Source organism: Odocoileus virginianus, chromosome 4 (assembly GCF_023699985.2).
Source record: "Odocoileus virginianus isolate 20LAN1187 ecotype Illinois chromosome 4, Ovbor_1.2, whole genome shotgun sequence".
NCBI classification, from domain to species: domain Eukaryota; kingdom Metazoa; phylum Chordata; class Mammalia; order Artiodactyla; family Cervidae; genus Odocoileus; species Odocoileus virginianus.
The window spans coordinates 65,113,694-65,134,750 of NC_069677.1; the positions used below are offsets into that span (position 1 = coordinate 65,113,694).

The window sequence follows — 21,057 nt, forward strand, 5'->3', positions numbered from 1 at the left end:
TGGACAGGGAGACCTGGCGTGCTGCAAATCATGGGGTCGCAAAGAGTCAGACACAACTGAGCGACTGAACTGAACTGAAATATACACATGGTGAAAGTGTTCGTCGCTTAGTTATGTCCAACTCTGCAACCCCTTGGACTGTATATAGCCTGCAGGCTCCTCTGTCCATGGAATTCTCCAGGCAAGAATACTGGAGTGATTTGCCATTCCCTTCTCTAAGGGATCTTCCTGATCCAAGGGTCTCCTGCATTGCAGGCAGATTTCCTACCATGAACCACCAGGGAAGCCCATATATGATATATATAATATACCCTCAGAAATTTCCAGAAAATAATTATGTATATGTAAATACACACATGGGGGCTTCCCGGTGACTCAGGAGTAAAGAATCCTCCTGCCAAGCAGGAGACCTGGTTTCTATTCCTGGGTCAGGAAGATCCCCTTGAGAAGGAAATGGCAACCCACTCCAGTATTCTGGCCTTGGAAATCCCATGGACAGAGGAGCCTGGTTGGGCTACAGTCCTTGGGGTCACAAAGAGTTGGACACAACTTAATGACTGAGTATGGAATCACACAAATACCCATAGAGCACAAACGTTAGTAAAATGCTGATAATAGGTGAATCTGGGTAAATGTTCTTTGACTTATTATTTTTGCAACTTTTTGGTAGTTTGAACTTATTTGCAAATTGAAGTTAGTTTTTTGTGTTTTTTTTTTTTAAATAAAAAGACTGGTTAACAACTGGTTAAAGCAAAGTACAGTGACTCAAATTTATAATATAAGCACATTCACTTATAAGTTCCAAGAAAATTTCCACTATCCACCTTGTTTTACTGTATTTCAGAAATAATAAACTGTTTGAATAAGTAGAAGAATAAGTAAATAAAATGTAATGAAAGAGACTCAAATATATTGTGATTTTTTTTTTTTCACTCTAAGGTTCAGGATTCAGGGGATGTGATTACAGAAGGCAGAATTCGTGTGGTTTTCAGCATTCCATGTGAACCCAATCTTGATGCTTTAATACAGAACCAGCATGTGAGTATAATAGTCTGTATTGTTTAATTTAGAATTACTTTTAAAATGTTAGAAGGATATTTTTGGTACCTCCTTTGAGTTATTGCAAATATTTTATTTAACACTGATTAAATTCTCTCACAGTTGACTGTAGTATTTTTTAGAAATAAGTATGACATCTGTGCCCAAAACTTCATGCAGATCTTTGGGGTGAAAAAAACTGCTGAAATCCTATTATTAATCTGTAATAGTTGTTATGGGTTATTTTGTTCAAGCTTGTAAGTGGCACATTGATTAGTATACCTTCTGGGAATAGACCGGTTTTTTAAAGCTTTTCATAGTTAAAGCCTGAACTTTTGGTTACAAGTGACAAATGACTTTCTTGCAAAGATTGTGCATCTCTATTCAGCTAAAGATGAACAGTCGCTGGACAAAATTAGAAACTGCACTTAAGTTCATGACATTCTTTTATTTTTCCCTTTCAAATAAGGTGATAATCCTGATATCTGTCATTTGTTCATACTGATTGATTAGATAATTAACTTGACTGAAATTAATTCACGTTTAGCCAACTGTTGCTACTTATATTTTATTTTCACTAGTGGTAAAATCTAAAACTTTACTTCCTAAGAAATGAATTTAAGGCGTTAGTTATCAGCATACACATGAGGAACCTTTATGAAGAGCAGAGAAGGCCCTAAAATCTTGCCATGGGGTCTCTTTTGGAGAAATAATTCAGAAGTCGTAGTCAGGAAATCAGGAACGTGAACCTTTAAATGAAGAAGCTAGAGCTTTGTTTGGGAGTCAGTGGAGGTAGAACTTGTGTTGCTTCATCCTTGGCTTTTTCTAGATCTGAAACAGCCTGCCCAGTTCTAAGTGTACAGGCATGCCTTCTCCAGTATATTTTCTTTCTCTTTAAATGCCTTCTTTAACTTTCACTCAAACCTTCTTTCTCTGCTTCTTATTTTACATATACTAGGATATTTATGGTGATTTAATTAATTTTAACCATACTATAACCCAGTATTTTTCAAAAGGAGTACTAATTGTTTTCTTGAGTGGGTCAACTGTGTGTTAAAGAGAACTGCCCTGTATATGCCAGGACAGTTGGCATCCTTGGTCCCTGGACACTAAGTACTTGTAGCCTGTGTCATTAATTGTTGTTCAAATGCTTATTCAAAAAGTGGTATGATCTCTGATAGAGAACTACTGCCTTAATTCTTCCTTTCTATTCTGGAAAGCATTACTTGATTTGTTTGTATTATTTCTAAATCTGATAATGATTTTGATGGAAAAATTGCATTCTTTACTAGCATATTAATGTATTGTGATAGTGACTTTATGGGGCTTCCCTAGTAGCTCAGTTGGTAAAGCATCTGCCTGCAATGCAGGAGACCCTGGTTCGATTCCTGGATTGGGAAGATCCGCTGGAGAAGGGATAGGCTGCCCACTCCAGTATTCTTGGGCTTCCCTGGTGGCTCAGCTGGTTAAGAATCCGCCTGCAATGCAGGAGACCTGGGTTCGATCCCTGGGTTGTAAAGATCCCCTGGAGAAGGGAAAGGCTACCCACTCCAGTATTCTGGCCTGGAGAATTTCAAGGATTGTATATATAGTCCATGGGGTCACAAAGAGTGAACACGACTGAGTGACTTTTTAAAAAAAAGTGACTCTGTGTCTCAAGTGCCTAAAGAATTTGTTCATTTAGGGGTCATTATAGACATGATCATTAAAAAAAATAATGGTGGAAAATAATTCCTTACAAATCTCTGGAAATTTCACTTTACTGATGATAAACTATCCTTATATTCCCATGAAATAATAATATAAAATAATTATATAATTTATTAATAAATATAGCATTTATTGTATTTATATATTCATTTACAAGAATATAGTATATGAAATTTATATAAAATAAGTATGTGTGTATTATTGTACACATGATGTTAGTAGTATGTGATAGCTTACCCACGTTGGTACTGAATGTGTGAGTAATTTGCCTCCTGGTTAAAAATTGTATGATCTGATACTTCTTTTTAAGTTGACTATCTTCATAGTTTCTTCCCCTAAATACATAAATAAAGGTTACATTTCATTGACTGAATTATATTAACGATGCTATTATGAGCCTCTACATACTTGTTATTTTCATATGATAATTAGTAATTAGGAGAAATAAATGTTACATATATCCACATATGAAGGGCACTCAGTCTTGCTCAGTAGCAACTATTTTGATGACATACTCATGTTTTAATTCAATGTTGTAATTATCAAGACCTCATTTTGTCCCTGGTACTTTACCAGGTCCTTCTTAGAATATGAAAAGTAATTTTTTAAAATTAGTTCTCACCTATAGAGCTTGCCATTTAGTACTTAGAGCAGAGTTTATGTCTTGAGACAGTTTCACAAACTGTGTTATTTCCTCCCCCTTTCATTCATCCTTGGGAATCCTGTCCTTTAAGGAAAGAAAAGAGCAGAAAAATTCTACCTATAAATCCTCTTTAAAAAAAGTTGGGGGTGGGGTGGGAAAATAGGTCACTTACTTTTAAAAAAATCTTTTCATTGCCACAGTCCAAAATGTTAGTGGTGTCTTGATTGTCTCCAGATTTTAAAGGTAAAGATATACTGCTTTAATGCATTTTGTTTCCATAATTGACTTTTTTGTTTTTATATTTAAAGAAATATTCTATAAAGTACAACCCAGGATATGTGTTGGCCAGTCGCCTTGGAGTGAGTGGATACCTTGTTTCAAGGTTTACAGGAAGTATTTTTATTGGAAGAGGATCTAGGAGAAAGTAAGTTTATGTTAGAGAAATTTACTTAAAAGTGGCAGAAAAAAATAAATGATAAAAATAAAATGGTTAATATTTCAGTATTTATTTTCTCTTATTGCTTTGTATTTTCCTTAAAAATTCCGTATAAATCCTCTGATGGTGATCTTTCATCTAAATGGCACGTGCTGTAGGTGGTTGGAAAGACAGTTCTTATTTTTAGCAGCTAACAAATTGAACCTTGAAAAAAGGTATCAGAAGGTGTGTGTGAATCTCATAATATATTTCCCTGAATTTTCCTATTTCATTCTCCTCTCATTATATAATCTATTTATATGCTTTAGTAACTTGGGTTTTGAAGCCTTTCCTCTAGTTTTTCTACTTCTACTACTTTGGAAATAACCATGATAGCTAAAACATAGAAAACTTTTCTAAAAATTGAAAGCAAAGCTTTGTATTCTTTGAACAAAATTTTAAAACTTTTGTGTGTATGTGTGTGTGTGGTTTAAATTCAGCCCTCATGGAGACCATAAAGCAAATGTGGGTTTGAATCTCAAATTCAACAAAAAAAATGAGGAGGTACCTGGATATACTAAGAAAGTTGGAAACGAATGGATGTATTCATCTGCAGCAGAACAGCTTCTTGCAGAGTACTTGGAGAGGTAAGTTCCTATGGCAGGATCCTACGAGGCATCCAAAAACATAAGAATGTGATAAGGATTTTCCCTTGCTGATAAGGAAAGTGTTTCCTTTAGTTAAACATGATACATATAAATTGATTTAATGTCATGGAGTGTTATAGACATTAACTAAAATAGAGTGGGAAAATACTGTACTTAAATTATTCACAGTGAAAAAGGATAATGAGAATTTAATTTTTAATTAAAAATTTCCTTAATTTACTGTCACAAATTTTTTACTAGTCTAAATGTCTGTGTCAGTAGTAATAAAATTAATATGTATAAACAACCCTTGGCATAGTGAATTTTCTTAAAACTCCAGCTGGACAGTTGATTACTATCCTAGAATTATTGATTTTTATTACTGAAATAGTCTGAGAAATCAAAAGGTCTCAACTCCTCATAAAAGTGAGAAATCTGAGTACCAGGATTTACTGATTTTACTCAGCGTCAAAGATTTACAGGAAATATCTCTTATTTCTGTTAAATGATTGAATGTTCTCTCCATTGTTTCACTGGTTTCTCTCTCATATTTGAGAATCATTAGTTTTCTAGGGCTGCTTTGCCAAAGTACCACAAACTGTGTGGCTTAAAATGACAAGAATTTATTGTCTCACAGTTCTGGAGACCAGAGTCCAAAATCAAGGTGTTGATAGGGCCATACCTGCCCTGGAGGTGCTAGGGAAGGAACTGTCCATGCCTCCCTCCTAGCTTCTTATAGCCTCACAAGTTTTGTTCCTTAGCCTATAGCTGTATTACCCCAATCCTCCATCTTCACATGGTTTTTCTCCCTATGTGTCTTAATACCATCTTTTTCTTTTAATTTTATTGGAGTATAGTTGATTTACAGCATTGTCTTTCAGGTGTACAGCAAAGTGATTCAGTTATATTAAAACATATATATATTCTTTCTTTTTTACATTCTTTTCCCTTACAGGTTATCACAGAACATTGAATAGTGTTCCTTGTGCTATATAATATGTCCTTGTTGGTTATGCATGCATGCTGAGTCACTTGAGTTGTGTCCAACTCTGTGCGACCCTATGAACTGTAGCCCGCCAGGCTCCTCTGTCCTTGTTGGTTATCTATCTTATATATGGTAGTGTATGTATGTTCATCCCAAGCTCCTGATTTATCCCTGTCCCCCACATTTCCCCTTTAGTAATCATAAGTTTGTTTTTGAAAGTCTGTTTCTGTTTTGTACATTTGTATAATGTACAAATATAGAAGTTTATTTGTATCATTTTTTTAAAATTAGATTCCACCTATGAGTGATATCATATTATATTTGTCTTTCTCTGTCTGATTTCACTTAGTATGATAATCTAGGTCCATTCATGTTGCTGTAAATGGCATTATTTCAAACCTTTTTATGGCTGAATAATATTCCATTGAATATATGTATACATCTTCTTTATCCATTCTTCTGCCAGTGGACATTTCTGTTGCTTCCATGTCTTGGCTATTGTAAATAATAGTGCTGCAGTGAATATTAGGGTGCATTTATCTTTTTGGATTATGTTTTTCTTAAGATACTGTCCCAGGAGTGACATTGCTGGATCCGATAGTAATTCTATTTTTAGTCTTTCATGGAACCTCCATACTACTTGCCATAGTGGTTGTATCAATTTATATTCCCACCAACAATGTAGGAGGGTTCCCCTTTCTCCACACTCTCTAGCACTATTGAACATATTTTCATGTACCTTTTGGCCATCTGTGTGTCCTCTTTGGAGAAATGTCTATTTCTCACAGATCTGCCCATTTTTTGATTGAGTAGTTTGTTTTTCTAACGTAGAGCTATGTAAACTTTTTGTGTATTTAAGAGATTAATCCTTTGTCAGTCACTGTTTGCAAATATTTTCTCCCATTCTGTGGGTTATCTTTTTGTTTTGTCTGTGGTTTCCTTTGCTGCATATCATCTTTCCTCTGTATCTACCTCTTTGTCCAAATTTCCCCTTTTATAAGAACACTGGTCATATTGGATTGGGGCTTATCCTAATGACATTTAGTTTGATTACTTCTTTTAAAACCCTACTTCATGTATTCAATATCCTGTGATAAACCATAATGGAAATGAATATAAAAGAATATATGTATGTTTATAACTAAGTCACTTTGCAGCAGAGATTGGTACAACATTGTAAATCAACTGTACTTCAGTATTTTTTTTAAAGACATTAAAAAAAAAACCTACTTCACAGTAAAGTCACATTCTGAGGTACTAGGAGTTGAAACTTCAACTCTTATTTGAGAGGGATGGAGGGGATACATTTCAACCCCAAATTACCATCTGAAAATTTAGATTATTTCTTCTGTTTACCTCCATATTTCTTTTAAAATGTCATATTTAGCCTGCTTTTTCTTGACTTTTCAACTTGATATATGCAGGTAGCTTCCTGAGAAACCCTACATGTCTGGATATTTCTTCAAACCTCCCTGATACTTGATTGATAGCTCACCTGGGTCTAGAGTCCTGGATTGGAGATTCTCTTCGTTCAGAATTTGAAAAGCACTGCTCCATTCTCTTGTTACCTTTGCTGTCAAGAAGTCTTGTGCCATTCTGATTCTGAATCTTTATGGATGATCTATTTTCATTTTCTGAAACCTTTCTAGAATGTTCCTTTACCAAAGCTGTTTAATAATACGATGGTGTGTCATTTTTCTTTCATTTTGCTGTTGAGCCCTTTCAGACTTGAAACTGATGCCCTTCCATTCCAAAAAACTTTTGTATTATTTCTTTGATAATTTCCTTGTCACCATTTTGTTGTTGTTTTCTTTCCAAGATTCCTTTTGATAGATGTTAGACCTACAGGATTAATTCTCCTAATTTTCTTATCTCTTCTTATCCATTTTTTGTATTATACTCCTGTTATACTCTGTGGGATATTTCTTCACATTTAACTGACACAATTTTTTATTTTTATTTAACCATTTTTAATTTCTAAAAGAGTATCCTCATTCTCTGACATTCCTAATATATAGCATCTTGTTCTTATAATAAATGAAATATCTTTTATTATCTAATGATAGCAGTCTAGATTTTCTTCTGTTCTCAGTATTTTCTGTTTTCTACAGATTGCTTTTCTTTTTTTTCTTTTCTGTTTGATTTTACCTCTCCTTTCATGTTAAGGTGTTTTTGGATTTGGGGTGGGAAGGGGTTGTTTGTTTGTTTTGAAGCTTTTTTTTTTTTTTTTTCTTTTTCTTTTGGCCTGGTAGTTCTTTAGTGTCTTACCATATTTTAGTGTGCAGTGTTAAAAAACTGATTGGAAATTTAATGTGCTTCAATTAGGCTTGTTCAGTGGAACTGGGCTATTTTGGCAGAGCATCTCCAAATATCACTACCTATATGTATATCTTTTCTGTTGGGCTGAGTAGTTTTCCCAGAAATGTGTTCTCCAGTGTTTTTCTTGGGGCACAGATATGGAGAACAAAACAAACTTCAAGTGTTCTGGAAATTAACCAGAGGAATGGGGTTTCATTACATAGTGGATTCTGTAGTACACCCCCAGGTGCCTCTTCAGGACTTAAAATCTATTCCCTGGGGAGCAGGATTGCTGCTGTCTCTCAGCCCTCGGCAGTTAAGACCTCTGCAGAAATTGCCTGGCAGAAGAGAACTGACTCACATACAGTTACATCCCTTTCCTGCAATAGTCATATCCAGTACCTCATCAACAAGGAGATATGTTTAAAAAAATAAATACAGTGATATAAAGGCTCAGCCAACCTGACTGTCCCAGTTCGGAATAAGTCTGGAGAGCCATCCTGATTTGAGATCTTTATGCTGCTGGCCAAGGCGTTCATTAAGAATGAACGACAGCCCAACTTCTACGTGTGCCCAGTTCTGCTTCCTTCCCTTCCACAGGTGTTATTTTCACAGACCACACTAATAAACTTCCTCCATGTTTATCTTCATCTCAGGGTCTGCTTCTTAAAGATGTCATACTTCCTAGCCTGCTTCCTAGTAGCACATATAGTAGTTATACTTTCATTTATGCCCTGTTTTCAGTAGAGCACCTATCCTCTCCTCATGCCCCTCGCATCCAATTTCCTGTGCCTGGAATATACAAGGATTGAGCAGCCCCTGTTCAACTTCTCCAAAAATAAACTACAGGATTTACACTGAGGTAGAGGTGACTGCCTAACTGTTTATTATACAAATTTTTCAACTAAAAGCCTCATAAACCTCACCCCATAGTGTGGCATTAAAACATACAGAGTTCATATCTCCTGAGCTTTTGCAGACTGCCATAGTTCGCATCAACTTGCTTCTTGTTAACTTCCCACTCTGGTGGCTTAGGGTACAGCTTATTCCCATCTGTCAAATCATTTCACACTTCTCTATTCAGTTTTCAGTTTCTAAAGTTTTGTTAACTCACATATGCTATCAGATTCTCTGCTTCTTTCTTCATCTGTCTTCTAGGTCCATGCCCTTTTTTATCCTTTACTATTCTTATCATGGGCTGGGAAAGGAGCAAAAATAAGCACATATATTCTGTCTGGTATATGTATTTGGAAGTACTGCTACAGTGTTCAGGGAACAGTGGAATTTTGAAGAATATCAGAAGAAAAAAGATATCAGAAGAAACTTTTAAAAGATTTTCATTCATTCTATTGTGAAGTGCTCTAGCTTTATTGTGAACCTGTACATATTATTTTGTATATTTATCACCTGTCATTATAGTCCAAGAAGGACAGAATCAGTGACTGAAGTTTATAAGTATTTGTAATAGTTTATTATATTTATGAATTGTTATTTCTCCATCATCTTTTTATGAGGGCCTGTGAATACTTTGAATTTTTTACTCTCTATCCCTTATATGTGTGTAGTAATCAGTTCTCAGTATATTTAATATATCCCCGTAAGACCCAGAATTATTTGATCAGAAGTTTTTATGAAATTTGGCATGTATATCTTTAAAAGCAATGTTATCATTTGTTTCTTTGGCTAGAGCTCCAGAACTATTCAGTTATATAGCCAAAAATAGCCAAGAGGATGTGTTCTATGAAGATGACATTTGGCCTGGAGAAAATGAGAATGGGTAAGCAAAATTTATGAGATTCATTGCCTCATAGCTCAACTTAGTGGTTCCACTGTTAAGTAGTAGTTAGTTTCTCAAGAATTTATATTGCTTTTGGGGGGAGGATTTTGTATTATTTTGTTCTTGCTTTAAGATCTTAAAATGATTTTTTTCTTTCATTTATATTAGTAAAGTACTTTTAAAGTAATTTTTGTGTTTTTTAATTACTGAGAAGTAATGTCCATATTTACATTAGATTTATAATTAGTCTCAATTAAGTATAGTGGTTAATTAAATATTTTATATCATTTATAATTCACAGCCTCCAGAAAGTTTATATCAAGCTTTTTATATAAGTCCTCAGAAAGTTTTAATTAATGTGAAAAAATTATTGTTTTTAATATAGTGCTGAGAAAGTTCAAGAAATTATTACTTGGCTAAAGGGACATCCTGTCAGTACTTTGTCTCGGTCTTCTTGTGATTTACAAATTCTGGATGCAGCTATTGTAGAGAAAATTGAAGAAGAAATTGAAAAGTGCAAGGTATAATTTTCAATAATGAAGATTACTGATGAGATTTGAAGTTAAATGAACTATTTGTTAGCCTATAAATAATTTGTATCAGTCAAATAAAACATATATTTAGTGATTCTAAATGATATCAAATTATTCTATAATTTTAAAAAGTATTCCAGCCTTTTCTAGTGTCCATCAAGTTTCTCTACATAAATATAAATGTATGTCAATATAAGAAAGCCCATAGTGTTTAAATTTTTATGTCCTTGTAGTGTTTCTGAGGGCTTCCCTGATAATCTCAGTTGGTAAAGAATCTGCCTGCAATACAGTAGATCCCAGTTCAATTCCTGGGTCAAGAAGATCCACTGGAGAAAGGATAGACCACCCACTCCAGTATTCTTGGGCTTCCCTTGTGGCTCAGCTGGTAAAGAATCCGCCTGCAATGTGGGAGACCTGGGTTCAATCTCTGTGTTGGGAAGATCCCCTGGAGAAGGGAAAGGCTACCCACTCTAGTATTCTGGCCTAGAGAATTCCATGGACTGTTTCTGATTTTAAGAATTAATATTTTATGAGTCGAGTCAATAAAAAGTTTGTGATTGAGAAATAAGGTTAATTCTCAGTTCTTTCCTATTCTAAGTTCTTTAAAGATACAATTCATTTTTATTTTAATTATTTATTTTTTGGCTGCACTGGGTCTTTGTTGTTGTGCATGGGCTTTCTCTAGTTTCTTCGAGGGGGGCTACTGTTAGTTGCAGTGCACTGGCTTCTCATTGTGGTGGCTTCTCTTGTTGTGGAGCACAAGCTCTAGGCGCTTAGCTTCAGTAGTCGTAGCACTTGAGCTCAGTAGTTGTGGAACATAATGCCTAGCTCCACGGCATGTGGAATCATCCTGAACCAGGGATTGAACCCATGTTCTCATCATTGGCAGGTGGATTCCTGTCCACTGTGCCACCAGGGAAGTTCCCATCTTTTTATAGAACATAAAAATTATGTTTATTTCACTTTTACAGAATCACTCCTAAAATGTACTTTCCCACTGATAAACTCATTCAACTACTGTGTATTTTTGAAATTCCACTTAAACTCTCCATTCTTATGTCTTGATTTTAAAAAGTAATAACCTTCTATGTAAGCTTAACTGTTTTTATCTATTTTGATTCTCTGCCTTGATGCAATAGAAAATGGGTTAGTTATGTTCCTTTTCTAAGCCTACAATTTTATTTTTTACACATTTGCCTTTTTATTAAAATGATGTTGTTTGCTCACACAGTGCTCTCTTGTTTGAACTAATAGCAGAGTAAGTTAAGAACTGGGTCTGAAGCCCTGGTCCCCCATCCCTCTTTCAATGCTTAAAACCTTAGGCAAGATAGTTAACCTTTCCGTGCCTGCATTTCCTGACTGGTAAAATAAGAATAAAATAGTACCATCTCATATAGTCCTCAAAAAAAAAATCATCTACATTAATACATATAAACTCCTTCTAATAATGCCTGGCTATTACTGATGTTTAATAATACTTAGCTGTTATTATTTGAATTCTTTTGTCATGTGCTGAAGAGCTGTGAATACAGCCTGAAAAATCGCCACTAGATGACTCTTAAGAAAATAATATAAGGCTTGGAGCCAAGAGTTTGATATTTTGAAAGGTTAATGATATTCAGTTGAATATAGAAAATCTGCATTTCTTTTTAATAGTTGTCTTTCAATGTAAAGTCTTATTTGTCCAGCATTACTTTTGAAATGAGTTTTCCACTTAACAAAAGTTTATAACTTTTAAGTCCCCAAATTTTATCTGAACCCATTTGGATGCAGAGCATTATAAAATGTTTTGCACATTCTCCCCTTATTTTGCAAACTGATAATACACATGCAAAGTTGTAGTCTGTCATTTTGACGGTAGCATTTTAAAAATGTGTGTACATATAGATAAGACAGGATTTTTTTTTTAAACCTGTTAACGAGTCAAGGAGGTGCAGTTATGAGTGATTTTTTTCCCCTTTTCAGTTTTATAGTGTTACTAGGTAATTAAAGAAGGAGAAAAACTGAACTTAACATTCTGAATATAATTTAAACTTTTCTTTTTAATACAGGGTCATGATTAAAAGTATCCATAGTTTTTTTAGTGGACAGTGGTTCCCAAACTCAGCTAATTATCAAAATTACTGGAGAAGTATTTTAAAAAACACACATTCTGGATTCCACCCTCAGAGCAGTACTTCTTAAACTTTATGTCCAAATGAATCACTGGATCTTGTTAAAATACAGGTTCTGATTCAGTAGCTCTCAGATGAGCAGCTCTTGATGTTCTGCATTTCTAACAAGCTCCCAAGTGATCACACTTTGAGTAGTTATTCACCATAATTTTTTATTCAGTAGCTATGGACTGGGACCTATAGTGAAAATGCCCTTGTTTGTTAATTTGCCTCATAATCAGGTTTGAATGCCATATTTTCTAATCAATGCTATAATTTTATTGATAGTAATAATGCCTGCTACTGCTAAGTCACTTAAGTCATGTCCGACTCTGTGCGACCCCATAGACGGCAGCCCACCAGGCTCCCCCGTCCCTGGGATGCTCCAGGCAAGAATACTGGAGTGGGTTGCCATTTCCTTCTCCAATGCATGAAAGTGAAAAATGAAAGTGACGTCACTCAGTCATGTCCGACTCTTGGCAACCCCATGGACTGCAGCCTACCAGGCTCCTCCATCCATGGGATTTTCCAGGCAAGAGTACTGGAGTGGGGTGCCATTGCCTTCTCCGAGTAATAATGCCTAGGGATGTGTTAAGCATATGGGTTGTATTTTCATATGCAATCTTCCAGGCACAGTTCTTTTAAACTGCTTTAAATTTCTTCTCATATCTTTCTTGCTGTTTTCAGTAGGCATCTGCCTTGGGCTGAAAACTTGTCAGTAAGACCGTCATTTTTTTATCATATTAAAAATTTTTGTATATGTCAACAAAAAAGTTTTACTTTAAAAAGGTTTAAGAATTAATTAATTCATCCTTGCTTGCATCTGAAGAAAGTCATATAGTCTTAAAATTACTGACTTCTTTTGGCTTTTTAAAATTTAGGCATGTAAAAATGGAAAAAAAATTAAAAAATAAAATTTAGGCATGTGCAAATACTAGATAATAGTTTTTAATTTTTAAAATTTTTTTAAAATTTTTTTTCCTCAGCAAAGAAAGAATAATAAGAAAGTTCGAGTGACAGTGAAGCCCCATTTGCTATACAGAGTAAGTTTCCTGTCAGAGAATTCATAGTTGTTGTTTTGCTTTGAAAGTACGAAGGAACAAAATGTTTTCAGTATATTAGTAGAAAAATTTTAAATGAGAGTTGATAATTATATTTACATCTTTCTTTTCAGCCTTTAGAACAGCAACATGGGGTTATTCCTGATCGGGATGCAGAATTTCGTCTCTTTGACCGTGTTGTAAATGTGAGAGAGAACTTTTCCGTTCCAGTTGGCCTTCGGGGCACCATCATAGGAATTAAAGGGGGTAATAACTCAATACTTGATATGTCTCCATCTGCATTTATACTGTATGTCTTATATATATATACTGTATGTCTTATATACAAGCAGAAAGCAACTGTAAATCAGTAAAAACACTAAATCCTTTTATGTTTTAGTTAATTTTTTCCAGCTTCAGTTTTCAAAGGAAATTCTCCTTTTCCATCTGGGAAATAATTAAAAGATGTGAAAGTTGGAGAAGGACTGCTGAAAATTTGGTAGCTTATGTGTAACACATTAAAATTACCTAAAAGCTTGGTCAGAATACATATATGTGTTTTCATGAAACTAAGACAAACATTTTGCTGGGTTTCATCTAACAGTGTCTGGGGCTTTGCCTTAATAGTCCTTGTAATCACTTGATTTCTGCAGAGAAATAAACAAACATGATGTATGAGCTTATTTACAGTTAAGAGATTTGCATGTTAATTTGAATTTTATGAGTACAACTAGATTATGTATATAAAAGAAATCTATCAATCCATTGTGCAACAATGTACATATAGTTAACACTATAGTACTGTACACTTAAAAATGGTTACAATGATAAATTTTATGTTGTGTTTTTTACAAAAAGAAAAGGAAAAATGAGTATGGAAAGAAAAGGGAAGAATTAGCTAAGAATCTAAAAATTCTTCAAAGGGATGCCTGGAGTGAGAAGCTTTGCAATATAGATTCTAAAACTAGTCAACCCAACCCAAAGGAACACATCAGGTACCTAGAGGCTAGGGCACCAGCAGCACTGTCCTTCCATATCTCATGCACTCAGTCTTGGTCTCACTGTCCAGAAAGATGGAAGAGCAGACAGGCCATGAGCCTAAGAGAACTGCTTATTTATTGGCAATGGTGTGCAGGTGCAGGGCACGTTTACGTTTAACCCTCCCGTCCACATGAGAAGTAGATATTGTTTCTTTTTCTATTATAACTTTATTTATTTATTTATTTATTTTTGGCTGTGCTGGGTCTTTGTTGCTGTGTGGGCTTTTCTCGAGTTGTGGCAAGTGGGGGCTACTCTCTGGTTGTGGTGCTTGGGCTTCTCATTGTGGTGGCTTTTCTTGTTGTGGAGCACCAGCTCTAGGTGCTTGGGCTTCAGTAGTTGCAGCACATGGCCTCAGTAGTTGTGGCTCCCCAGTTCTAGAGCACAGGCTCAACAGTTGTGCATGGCCTAGTTGCTCTGAGGCATCTCAGATCTTCCCGGATCAGGGATCAAACCCATGTCTTCTGTGTTGGCAGGCAAATTTTTTACCAGTGAGCCATTAGGGAAGTCCTGATACTATTTCATCCAAGAGTTTAAGTGACTTGCCCAAGTTTACACAAATAAGTGACAGAGTTGGGATTTGAACTCTTTCCCCTGATTCTTTTCTAACTTTGAGCGCTGGTTCTCCATATTTTGCACATCTTCTTGGGGTCTATCTCTAAAAGAGAATTTTCTTCCCTGATTATTCTTTGAATTTTTTGGATGTGTTTTTTTGGTGCTTAAAACGAAGACAAGAAAGTCAAGTAGGTTAACACACCCAGGCTAGGTATGGTAAGGGGCACATGCATGTCATGAAGCAACCCTCCTGCTGCTGTCTGCCCGGCCTCACGCATTGGCAGTTCAAATTCTGAGCTTAGTGAAGTCTAGTCTGATTAGGTTGTTCTGAAAAGGCCTTAGTACTGATAACAGAAGTTTCCTTTCTTCTGACAACCCCAGTCAATAGTGACCAGTTAGAATTTTGTCTAGAGAAGAATTTTAAAGCTGTATCTACACTAAGTGGAAAAAGCTTTGTCATTTATTAAGCATACATCCCATGGACATGGAATGTAAAGGGGAATATTTGTCTTACTGCCTTCACCTGATGCCTCATCTCCATAGAAATCTCCGCTAAAGGGGGTGAACAGTCCTTCGTTCAATAATCTTTTCAGTAAGTGGCTCCTCCCTCAGACAAGAAAAGAAACCTGAAAAGTGGATCTTAAACCTTCACAGAAGAGACTCTTGCTTCTCATTGAGCCCCACTTTCTTGGGTTTAGATTTTAGGTAAAAGTGTCAGATGAAGGATATAGCCTTCAGAGCTCTGCAGGCCTGGTTCCAATTGGACAATGAAAGACTGAGAATGAGGGACATATCCCCCAGTGCCTACCGTGGGTTAACACAGTATCAGATATGATATTAGTCAGGGTTCTCCAGAAAAACAGAACCAAGGGAATGGAAAGGGTGGAGGTGGGGAGAGGGAGAGAGAGATTCTGTTCTGAACTTATGTGATAGACTGATTAGTTTGGGCTTAGAATTCAAATGTTGTTACAGCTAATGATTTCACTTTACCTTGGAACTTCAGTAAATTTAAACTCTCCAGTTTTATCCTATCATCCTGTCTGCCAAATTTATTCTTCTCTGCTCCTCTTTAAGGTTTATTGTACCATAGTCTTCCTCACATGTATCATGTCTCAATCATGACATCCATTATCTACCAAGTCATCTCCTGCCAGAACCTTGGAGTCATCTTTGCCATCTCCAGTCTTTTTATCTATACAGGTCACAAACTCCTGCCAATTCTATCTAGTAATATATCCTTTCTCTCCATTCTCTTTCTCTCATTACTGCCATGTCTTCAAATCTTCATTTCCTTTGTCTAACTGTAAAACTTTCTAAACTACAAATTCCAGAGTTATCTCTTTAATTAACTCTCTTTTTGTGAATAATTTCCAACTTATAAAAAACAGATAAAAATATAATTAATTCTCACAGCATCTAATTTAAAATAGTATTATTTTTCTTTAAGTTAATACTGGTAAGGGAATCTGTGAGCTTATCTTCTTTTCATTTGCATCTGTATTGATAGTTGTAATGCTTCTAAAACTCCAAAAACTCACATTCTATTTTTTTATCATATGATTTTTCAATCTCTCTTTTTTAAACAGCTAATAGAGAAGCTGATGTACTATTTGAAGTATTATTTGATGAAGAATTTCCTGGAGGCTTAACAATAAGGTTTGTATTTCCAGATGATAATTTCACTTCATAAATATGTCCATATGGCCAGTGACTTTACATCACTTGCTTATTTGTCCACAATTTCAGTTCCTAGTACATATGAGACATCATACTTGTTACTAGGGTTGTAACAGTTAATAAGACAGACATGGTTTCTACGTCACAGAGCTTTCACTTTAGTAAGGGATATAACTAACTTACTAAAAACAGTAATTTTTAATTAAAATGTGACAAGTGCTGGGAAGAAGTATTAATAGTTCAGGTGTCTATAATAGAGTGTGATGTGTTCTGAGAGTTCTAGAAAGGCTTTCTTGAAGTGATGTTTAAAATGGGACATGAAGACTAGGTACTGAAAGAGTAGTAACAGGTGGTCAGAAAAACAATAGCATATGCCGCAGAGGACATTTTCACTCATTTAAAAGACTAAAAGAATGCAGGTGTGTCAGCCTCAGCAACTATGTAAGATTAGAGTAAGGGAAAAGAACATGGACCACACTGTGCAGGAACTGGTAACCAGCTTTCAGAACATGCTAAGGATTGTGGTATCTTGGTCTTTATCCTTAAAGCAGTATGAAGCTATCAAAATCAGAAATATGACATGATCAGATTTTTAATGGTTAATCATTTTTTTAATGGTTAAATAACTTGAGGAATAGAAACATTCTTTGAATTGAGAGACATAATAACTCTTTGTCATTTGTTTTAGTGAAATTGTAGACGCTCAGGCTAGGTTGGAATGGTTTGAGGAGTGAACAGCAAGTGGAGTAAAGGAGACAAGAAACAGCTAACCCTTGAGAAGTTTGACCTTGAAGGGGAGAAAAGATAACTGGCAGTTAGGATAACTGGCAAAGGAGAAAATGAAAGATATACCCATTTGAACACAGAGTTCCAAAGAATAGCAAGGAGAGATAAGAAAGACTTCCTTGGTGATCAGTGCAAAGAAATAGAGGAAAACAATAGAATGGGGAAGACTAGAGATCTCTTCAAGAAAATTAGAGATGCCAAGGGAAATTTCATGCAAAGATGGGCTCAATAAAGGACAGAAATGATATGCACCTAACAGAAGCAGAAGATACTTAGAAGAGGTGGCAAATATGACCCAGCAATCCCACTGCTGGGCATACACACTGAGGAAACCAGATTTGAAAGAGACACCTGTACCCCAGTGTTCATCACAGCACTGTTTACAATAGCCAGGACATGGAAGCAGCCTAGATGTCCCATCAGCAGACAAATGGATAAGAAAGCTGTGGTACATATGCACAATGGAATGTTACTCAGCCATTAAAAATAATGCATTTAAATGAGGTGGATGAAACTGGAGCCTGTTATACAGAGTGAAGTAAGTCAGAAAGAAAATCACCAATATAGTATACTAACACATATATGTGGAATTTAGAAAGATGATAATGATGACACTATATGTGAGATAGCAAAAGAGACACAGATGTAAAGAACAGTCTTTTAGACTCTGTGGGAGAAGGCGAGGGTGGGATGATTAGACAGGGTAGCGTTGAAACGTGTATATTATCATATGTGAAGCGGATCACCAGTCCAGGTTTGATGCATGAGGCAGGGTGCTCAGGGCTGGTACACTGGGATGACCCTGGGGGATGGGATGGGGAGGGAGATGGGAGGAGGGTTCTGGATGGGAAACACATGTGCGCCTATAGCTGATTCATGTCGATCTATGGCAAAAACCACTACAATATTGTAAAGTAATTAGCCTCCAATTAAAATAAATAAATTAATTTTTAAAAAAGAAGAAGAGGTGGCAAGAATACACAGAAGAACTATACAAAAAAAGATCTTCACGACCCAGTTAATCACGATGGTGTGATCACTCACCTAGAGCCAGACATCCTGGAATGTGAAGTCAAGTGGGCCTTGGGAAACATCACTATGAACAAAGCTAGAGGCAGTAATGAAATTCCAGTTGAGCTATTTCAAATCCTAAAAGATAATGCTGTAAAGGTGCTGCACTCAATATGCCAGCAAATTTGGAAAACTCAACAGTGGCCACAGGACAGGAAAAGCTTAGTTTTCATTCTGATCCCAAAGAGAGACAATGCCAAAGAATGCTCAAACCTCCGCACAATTGCACTCATCTCACATGCTAGCAAACTAATGCTCAAAATTCTCCAAGCCAGGGTTCAACAGTACATGAACTGTGAACTTCCATATGTTCAAGCTGATTTTAGAAAAGGCAGAGGAATCTGAGATCAAGTTGCCAACATCCGCTGTATCATCAAAAAAGCCAGAGAGTTCCAGAAAAACATCTATTTTTGCTTTATTGGCTATGCCAAAGCCTTTGACTGTGTGGATCACAACAAACTGTGGTGAACTCTGAAAGAGATGGGCATACCAGACTACCTGACGTGCCTCTTGAGAAATCTGTATGCAGGTCAGGAAGCAACAGTTAGAACCAGACCTGGAACAACAGACTGGTTCCAAATCAGGAAAGAAGTACGACAAGGCTGTATATTGTCATCCTGCTTATTTAACTTATATGCAGAGTACATCATGAGAAACACTGGTCTGGATGAAGCACAAGCTGGAATCAAGATTACCGGGAGAAATATCAATAACCTCAGATATGCAGATGACACCACACTTATGGTAGAAAGCGAAGAAGAACTAAAGAGCGTCTTGATGAAAGTGAAAGGAGAGTGAAAAAGTTGGCTTAAAGCTCAACATTCAGAAAACTAAGATCATGGCATCTGGTCCCATCACTTCATGCCAATAGATGAGGAAACAGTGAGAGACTTTATTTTGGGGGGCTCCAAAATCCCTGCAGATGGTGATTGCAGCCATGAAATTAAAAGACGCTTACTCCTTGGAAGGAAAGTTATGACCAACCTAGGTAGCATATTAAAAAGCAGAGACATTACTTTGCCAACAAAGGTCCATCTGGTCAAAGCTATGGTTTTTCCAGTAGTCAGGTATGGATGTGAGAGTTGGACTATAAAGAAAGCTAAGCACCAAAGAATCGATGCCTTTGAACTGTGGTGTTGGAGAAGACTCAAGAGTCCCTTGGACTGCAAGGAGATCCGACCAGTCCATCCTAAAGGAAATCAGTGCTGAATATTCATTGGAAGGACTGATGTTGAAGCTGAAACTCCAATACTTTGGCCACCCGATGCCCAGAAGAACTGACTCATTTGAAAAGACCCTGATGCTGGGAAAGATTGAAGGCGGGAGGAGAAAGGGATGAGATGGTTGGATGGAGGATGAGATGGTTGGATCGCATCACTGACTCAATGGACATGCGTTTGAGTAAACTCCAGGAGTTGGTGATGGACAGGGAGGCCTGGCGTGCTATAGTCCATGAGGTCACAAAGAGTTGGACATGATAGCTATTGAACTGAACTAGGAGGTTTAAAGCAAAAAGGTTGTATTGTTTGTTTTTAGCTTACCATGGCGGAGACCTCCTCAAGTCTATTTTGGGCAGCCATTAATAGAAAGTTTAAAGTGACAGAAAAAAGGATTGTTAGAATGGGAGGCACCGTGGAATATTAGAATTGTGAGCTCTCTCACTCAACTTTGGTGTTTCCTTGGATAGGTTAGTTAGTTAAAGGCATTCTGACCCTCAATATCCTCATCCATAATGAAGGTGTACACTTCACTAGGTGATTGTGAGGATTCAGTGAAATCCTTTCCAGTTTTCCTTTATTTTCCAAACACCAGCTGGAAAACTCAACTGAAGTTTGTTTAGTTTCTTTTCTGTTTTGATTAGTGGTAATTAAAATTAAAAGTGAATTACTCTTACTTAATCTCTTTGCATAAAATCACAATCTTCAGTCCTTACAGCAAGTGATCACCTTCAGAATGGTATTATTGTTTTGCAACTTGAATGTGCCTGTTAGCCAAAGGCATTGTCTGTGCCTTTAAATGCAGCAGCAGAGTCTGGATCCCATATCTGATTTTGATTTTCAGTTGGTTACCAATAACCTCAGCCAAATAACTTTTGAAATATGTTTTTAAGATTAACTTCTTTCCCAGGGTTTGTTTTTCTCCTCCTAGGTAGAAACACTGGATTTCTTGATTGATTGAGAGTTATATAAAAGATTGCCTGCCTTCAGTATATTCATTTCATAATGCAGAATCTTATAGTATTGTTCTCACAAAAATATTTTCTGGAAATCTTACAAAGATTTCTTATGAAAGAATTCTACTTCCCCATGATCTCAGACTATAAGAATATTACATTCTAAAGAAGTGACAGAGTTGAAAACTTTTGACCACAGAGCGCATATTTTAATATCTAAACACTTTTATCATGACCAAGAAGGAAGAAATCACAAATGCTTGTCTCTTAGCCTTCCCAGGTCTAGAACTTTAAGATGGGAAGATGAGGATAAAAAGAGCTCAACTCAATTGATCAGGAAATGGAAGTGATCAAAGCTAACATTTTTCCTATTGTATCAATAGAGCCACACTAGCTGCACATTGGGTAGCTTCATAACCCAGACTGTATAAACCACTATTTTTTTTTAAAGAAGTTTGAAATTTAATTCATTAGTTAACTAAGCTATTCTGTTGCAAGCCTTTTCGAGGACAAGCTTA

The 21,057-nt window shown here is 36.1% G+C and overlaps 1 protein-coding gene and 1 non-coding gene across 2 annotated transcripts in view; both read left to right on the plus strand.

Annotated features, from left to right (window-relative positions):
- XRN1 (5'-3' exoribonuclease 1) overlaps positions 1 to 21,057 on the plus strand; it is a 111,749-nt gene that overhangs the window by 55,136 nt on the left and 35,556 nt on the right. The window contains exons 23-30 of the mRNA XM_020887136.2: positions 940 to 1,038; positions 3,700 to 3,815; positions 4,307 to 4,453; positions 9,424 to 9,513; positions 9,899 to 10,034; positions 13,186 to 13,242; positions 13,374 to 13,506; positions 16,419 to 16,488. Coding sequence (XP_020742795.2) covers positions 940 to 1,038; positions 3,700 to 3,815; positions 4,307 to 4,453; positions 9,424 to 9,513; positions 9,899 to 10,034; positions 13,186 to 13,242; positions 13,374 to 13,506; positions 16,419 to 16,488 — 848 coding nt within the window. The remainder of the gene's footprint in view (positions 1 to 939; positions 1,039 to 3,699; positions 3,816 to 4,306; positions 4,454 to 9,423; positions 9,514 to 9,898; positions 10,035 to 13,185; positions 13,243 to 13,373; positions 13,507 to 16,418; positions 16,489 to 21,057) is intronic.
- On the plus strand, positions 2,367 to 2,438 carry TRNAC-GCA (transfer RNA cysteine (anticodon GCA)). The gene has a single exon. It is a non-coding gene; the product is annotated as a tRNA-Cys (tRNA).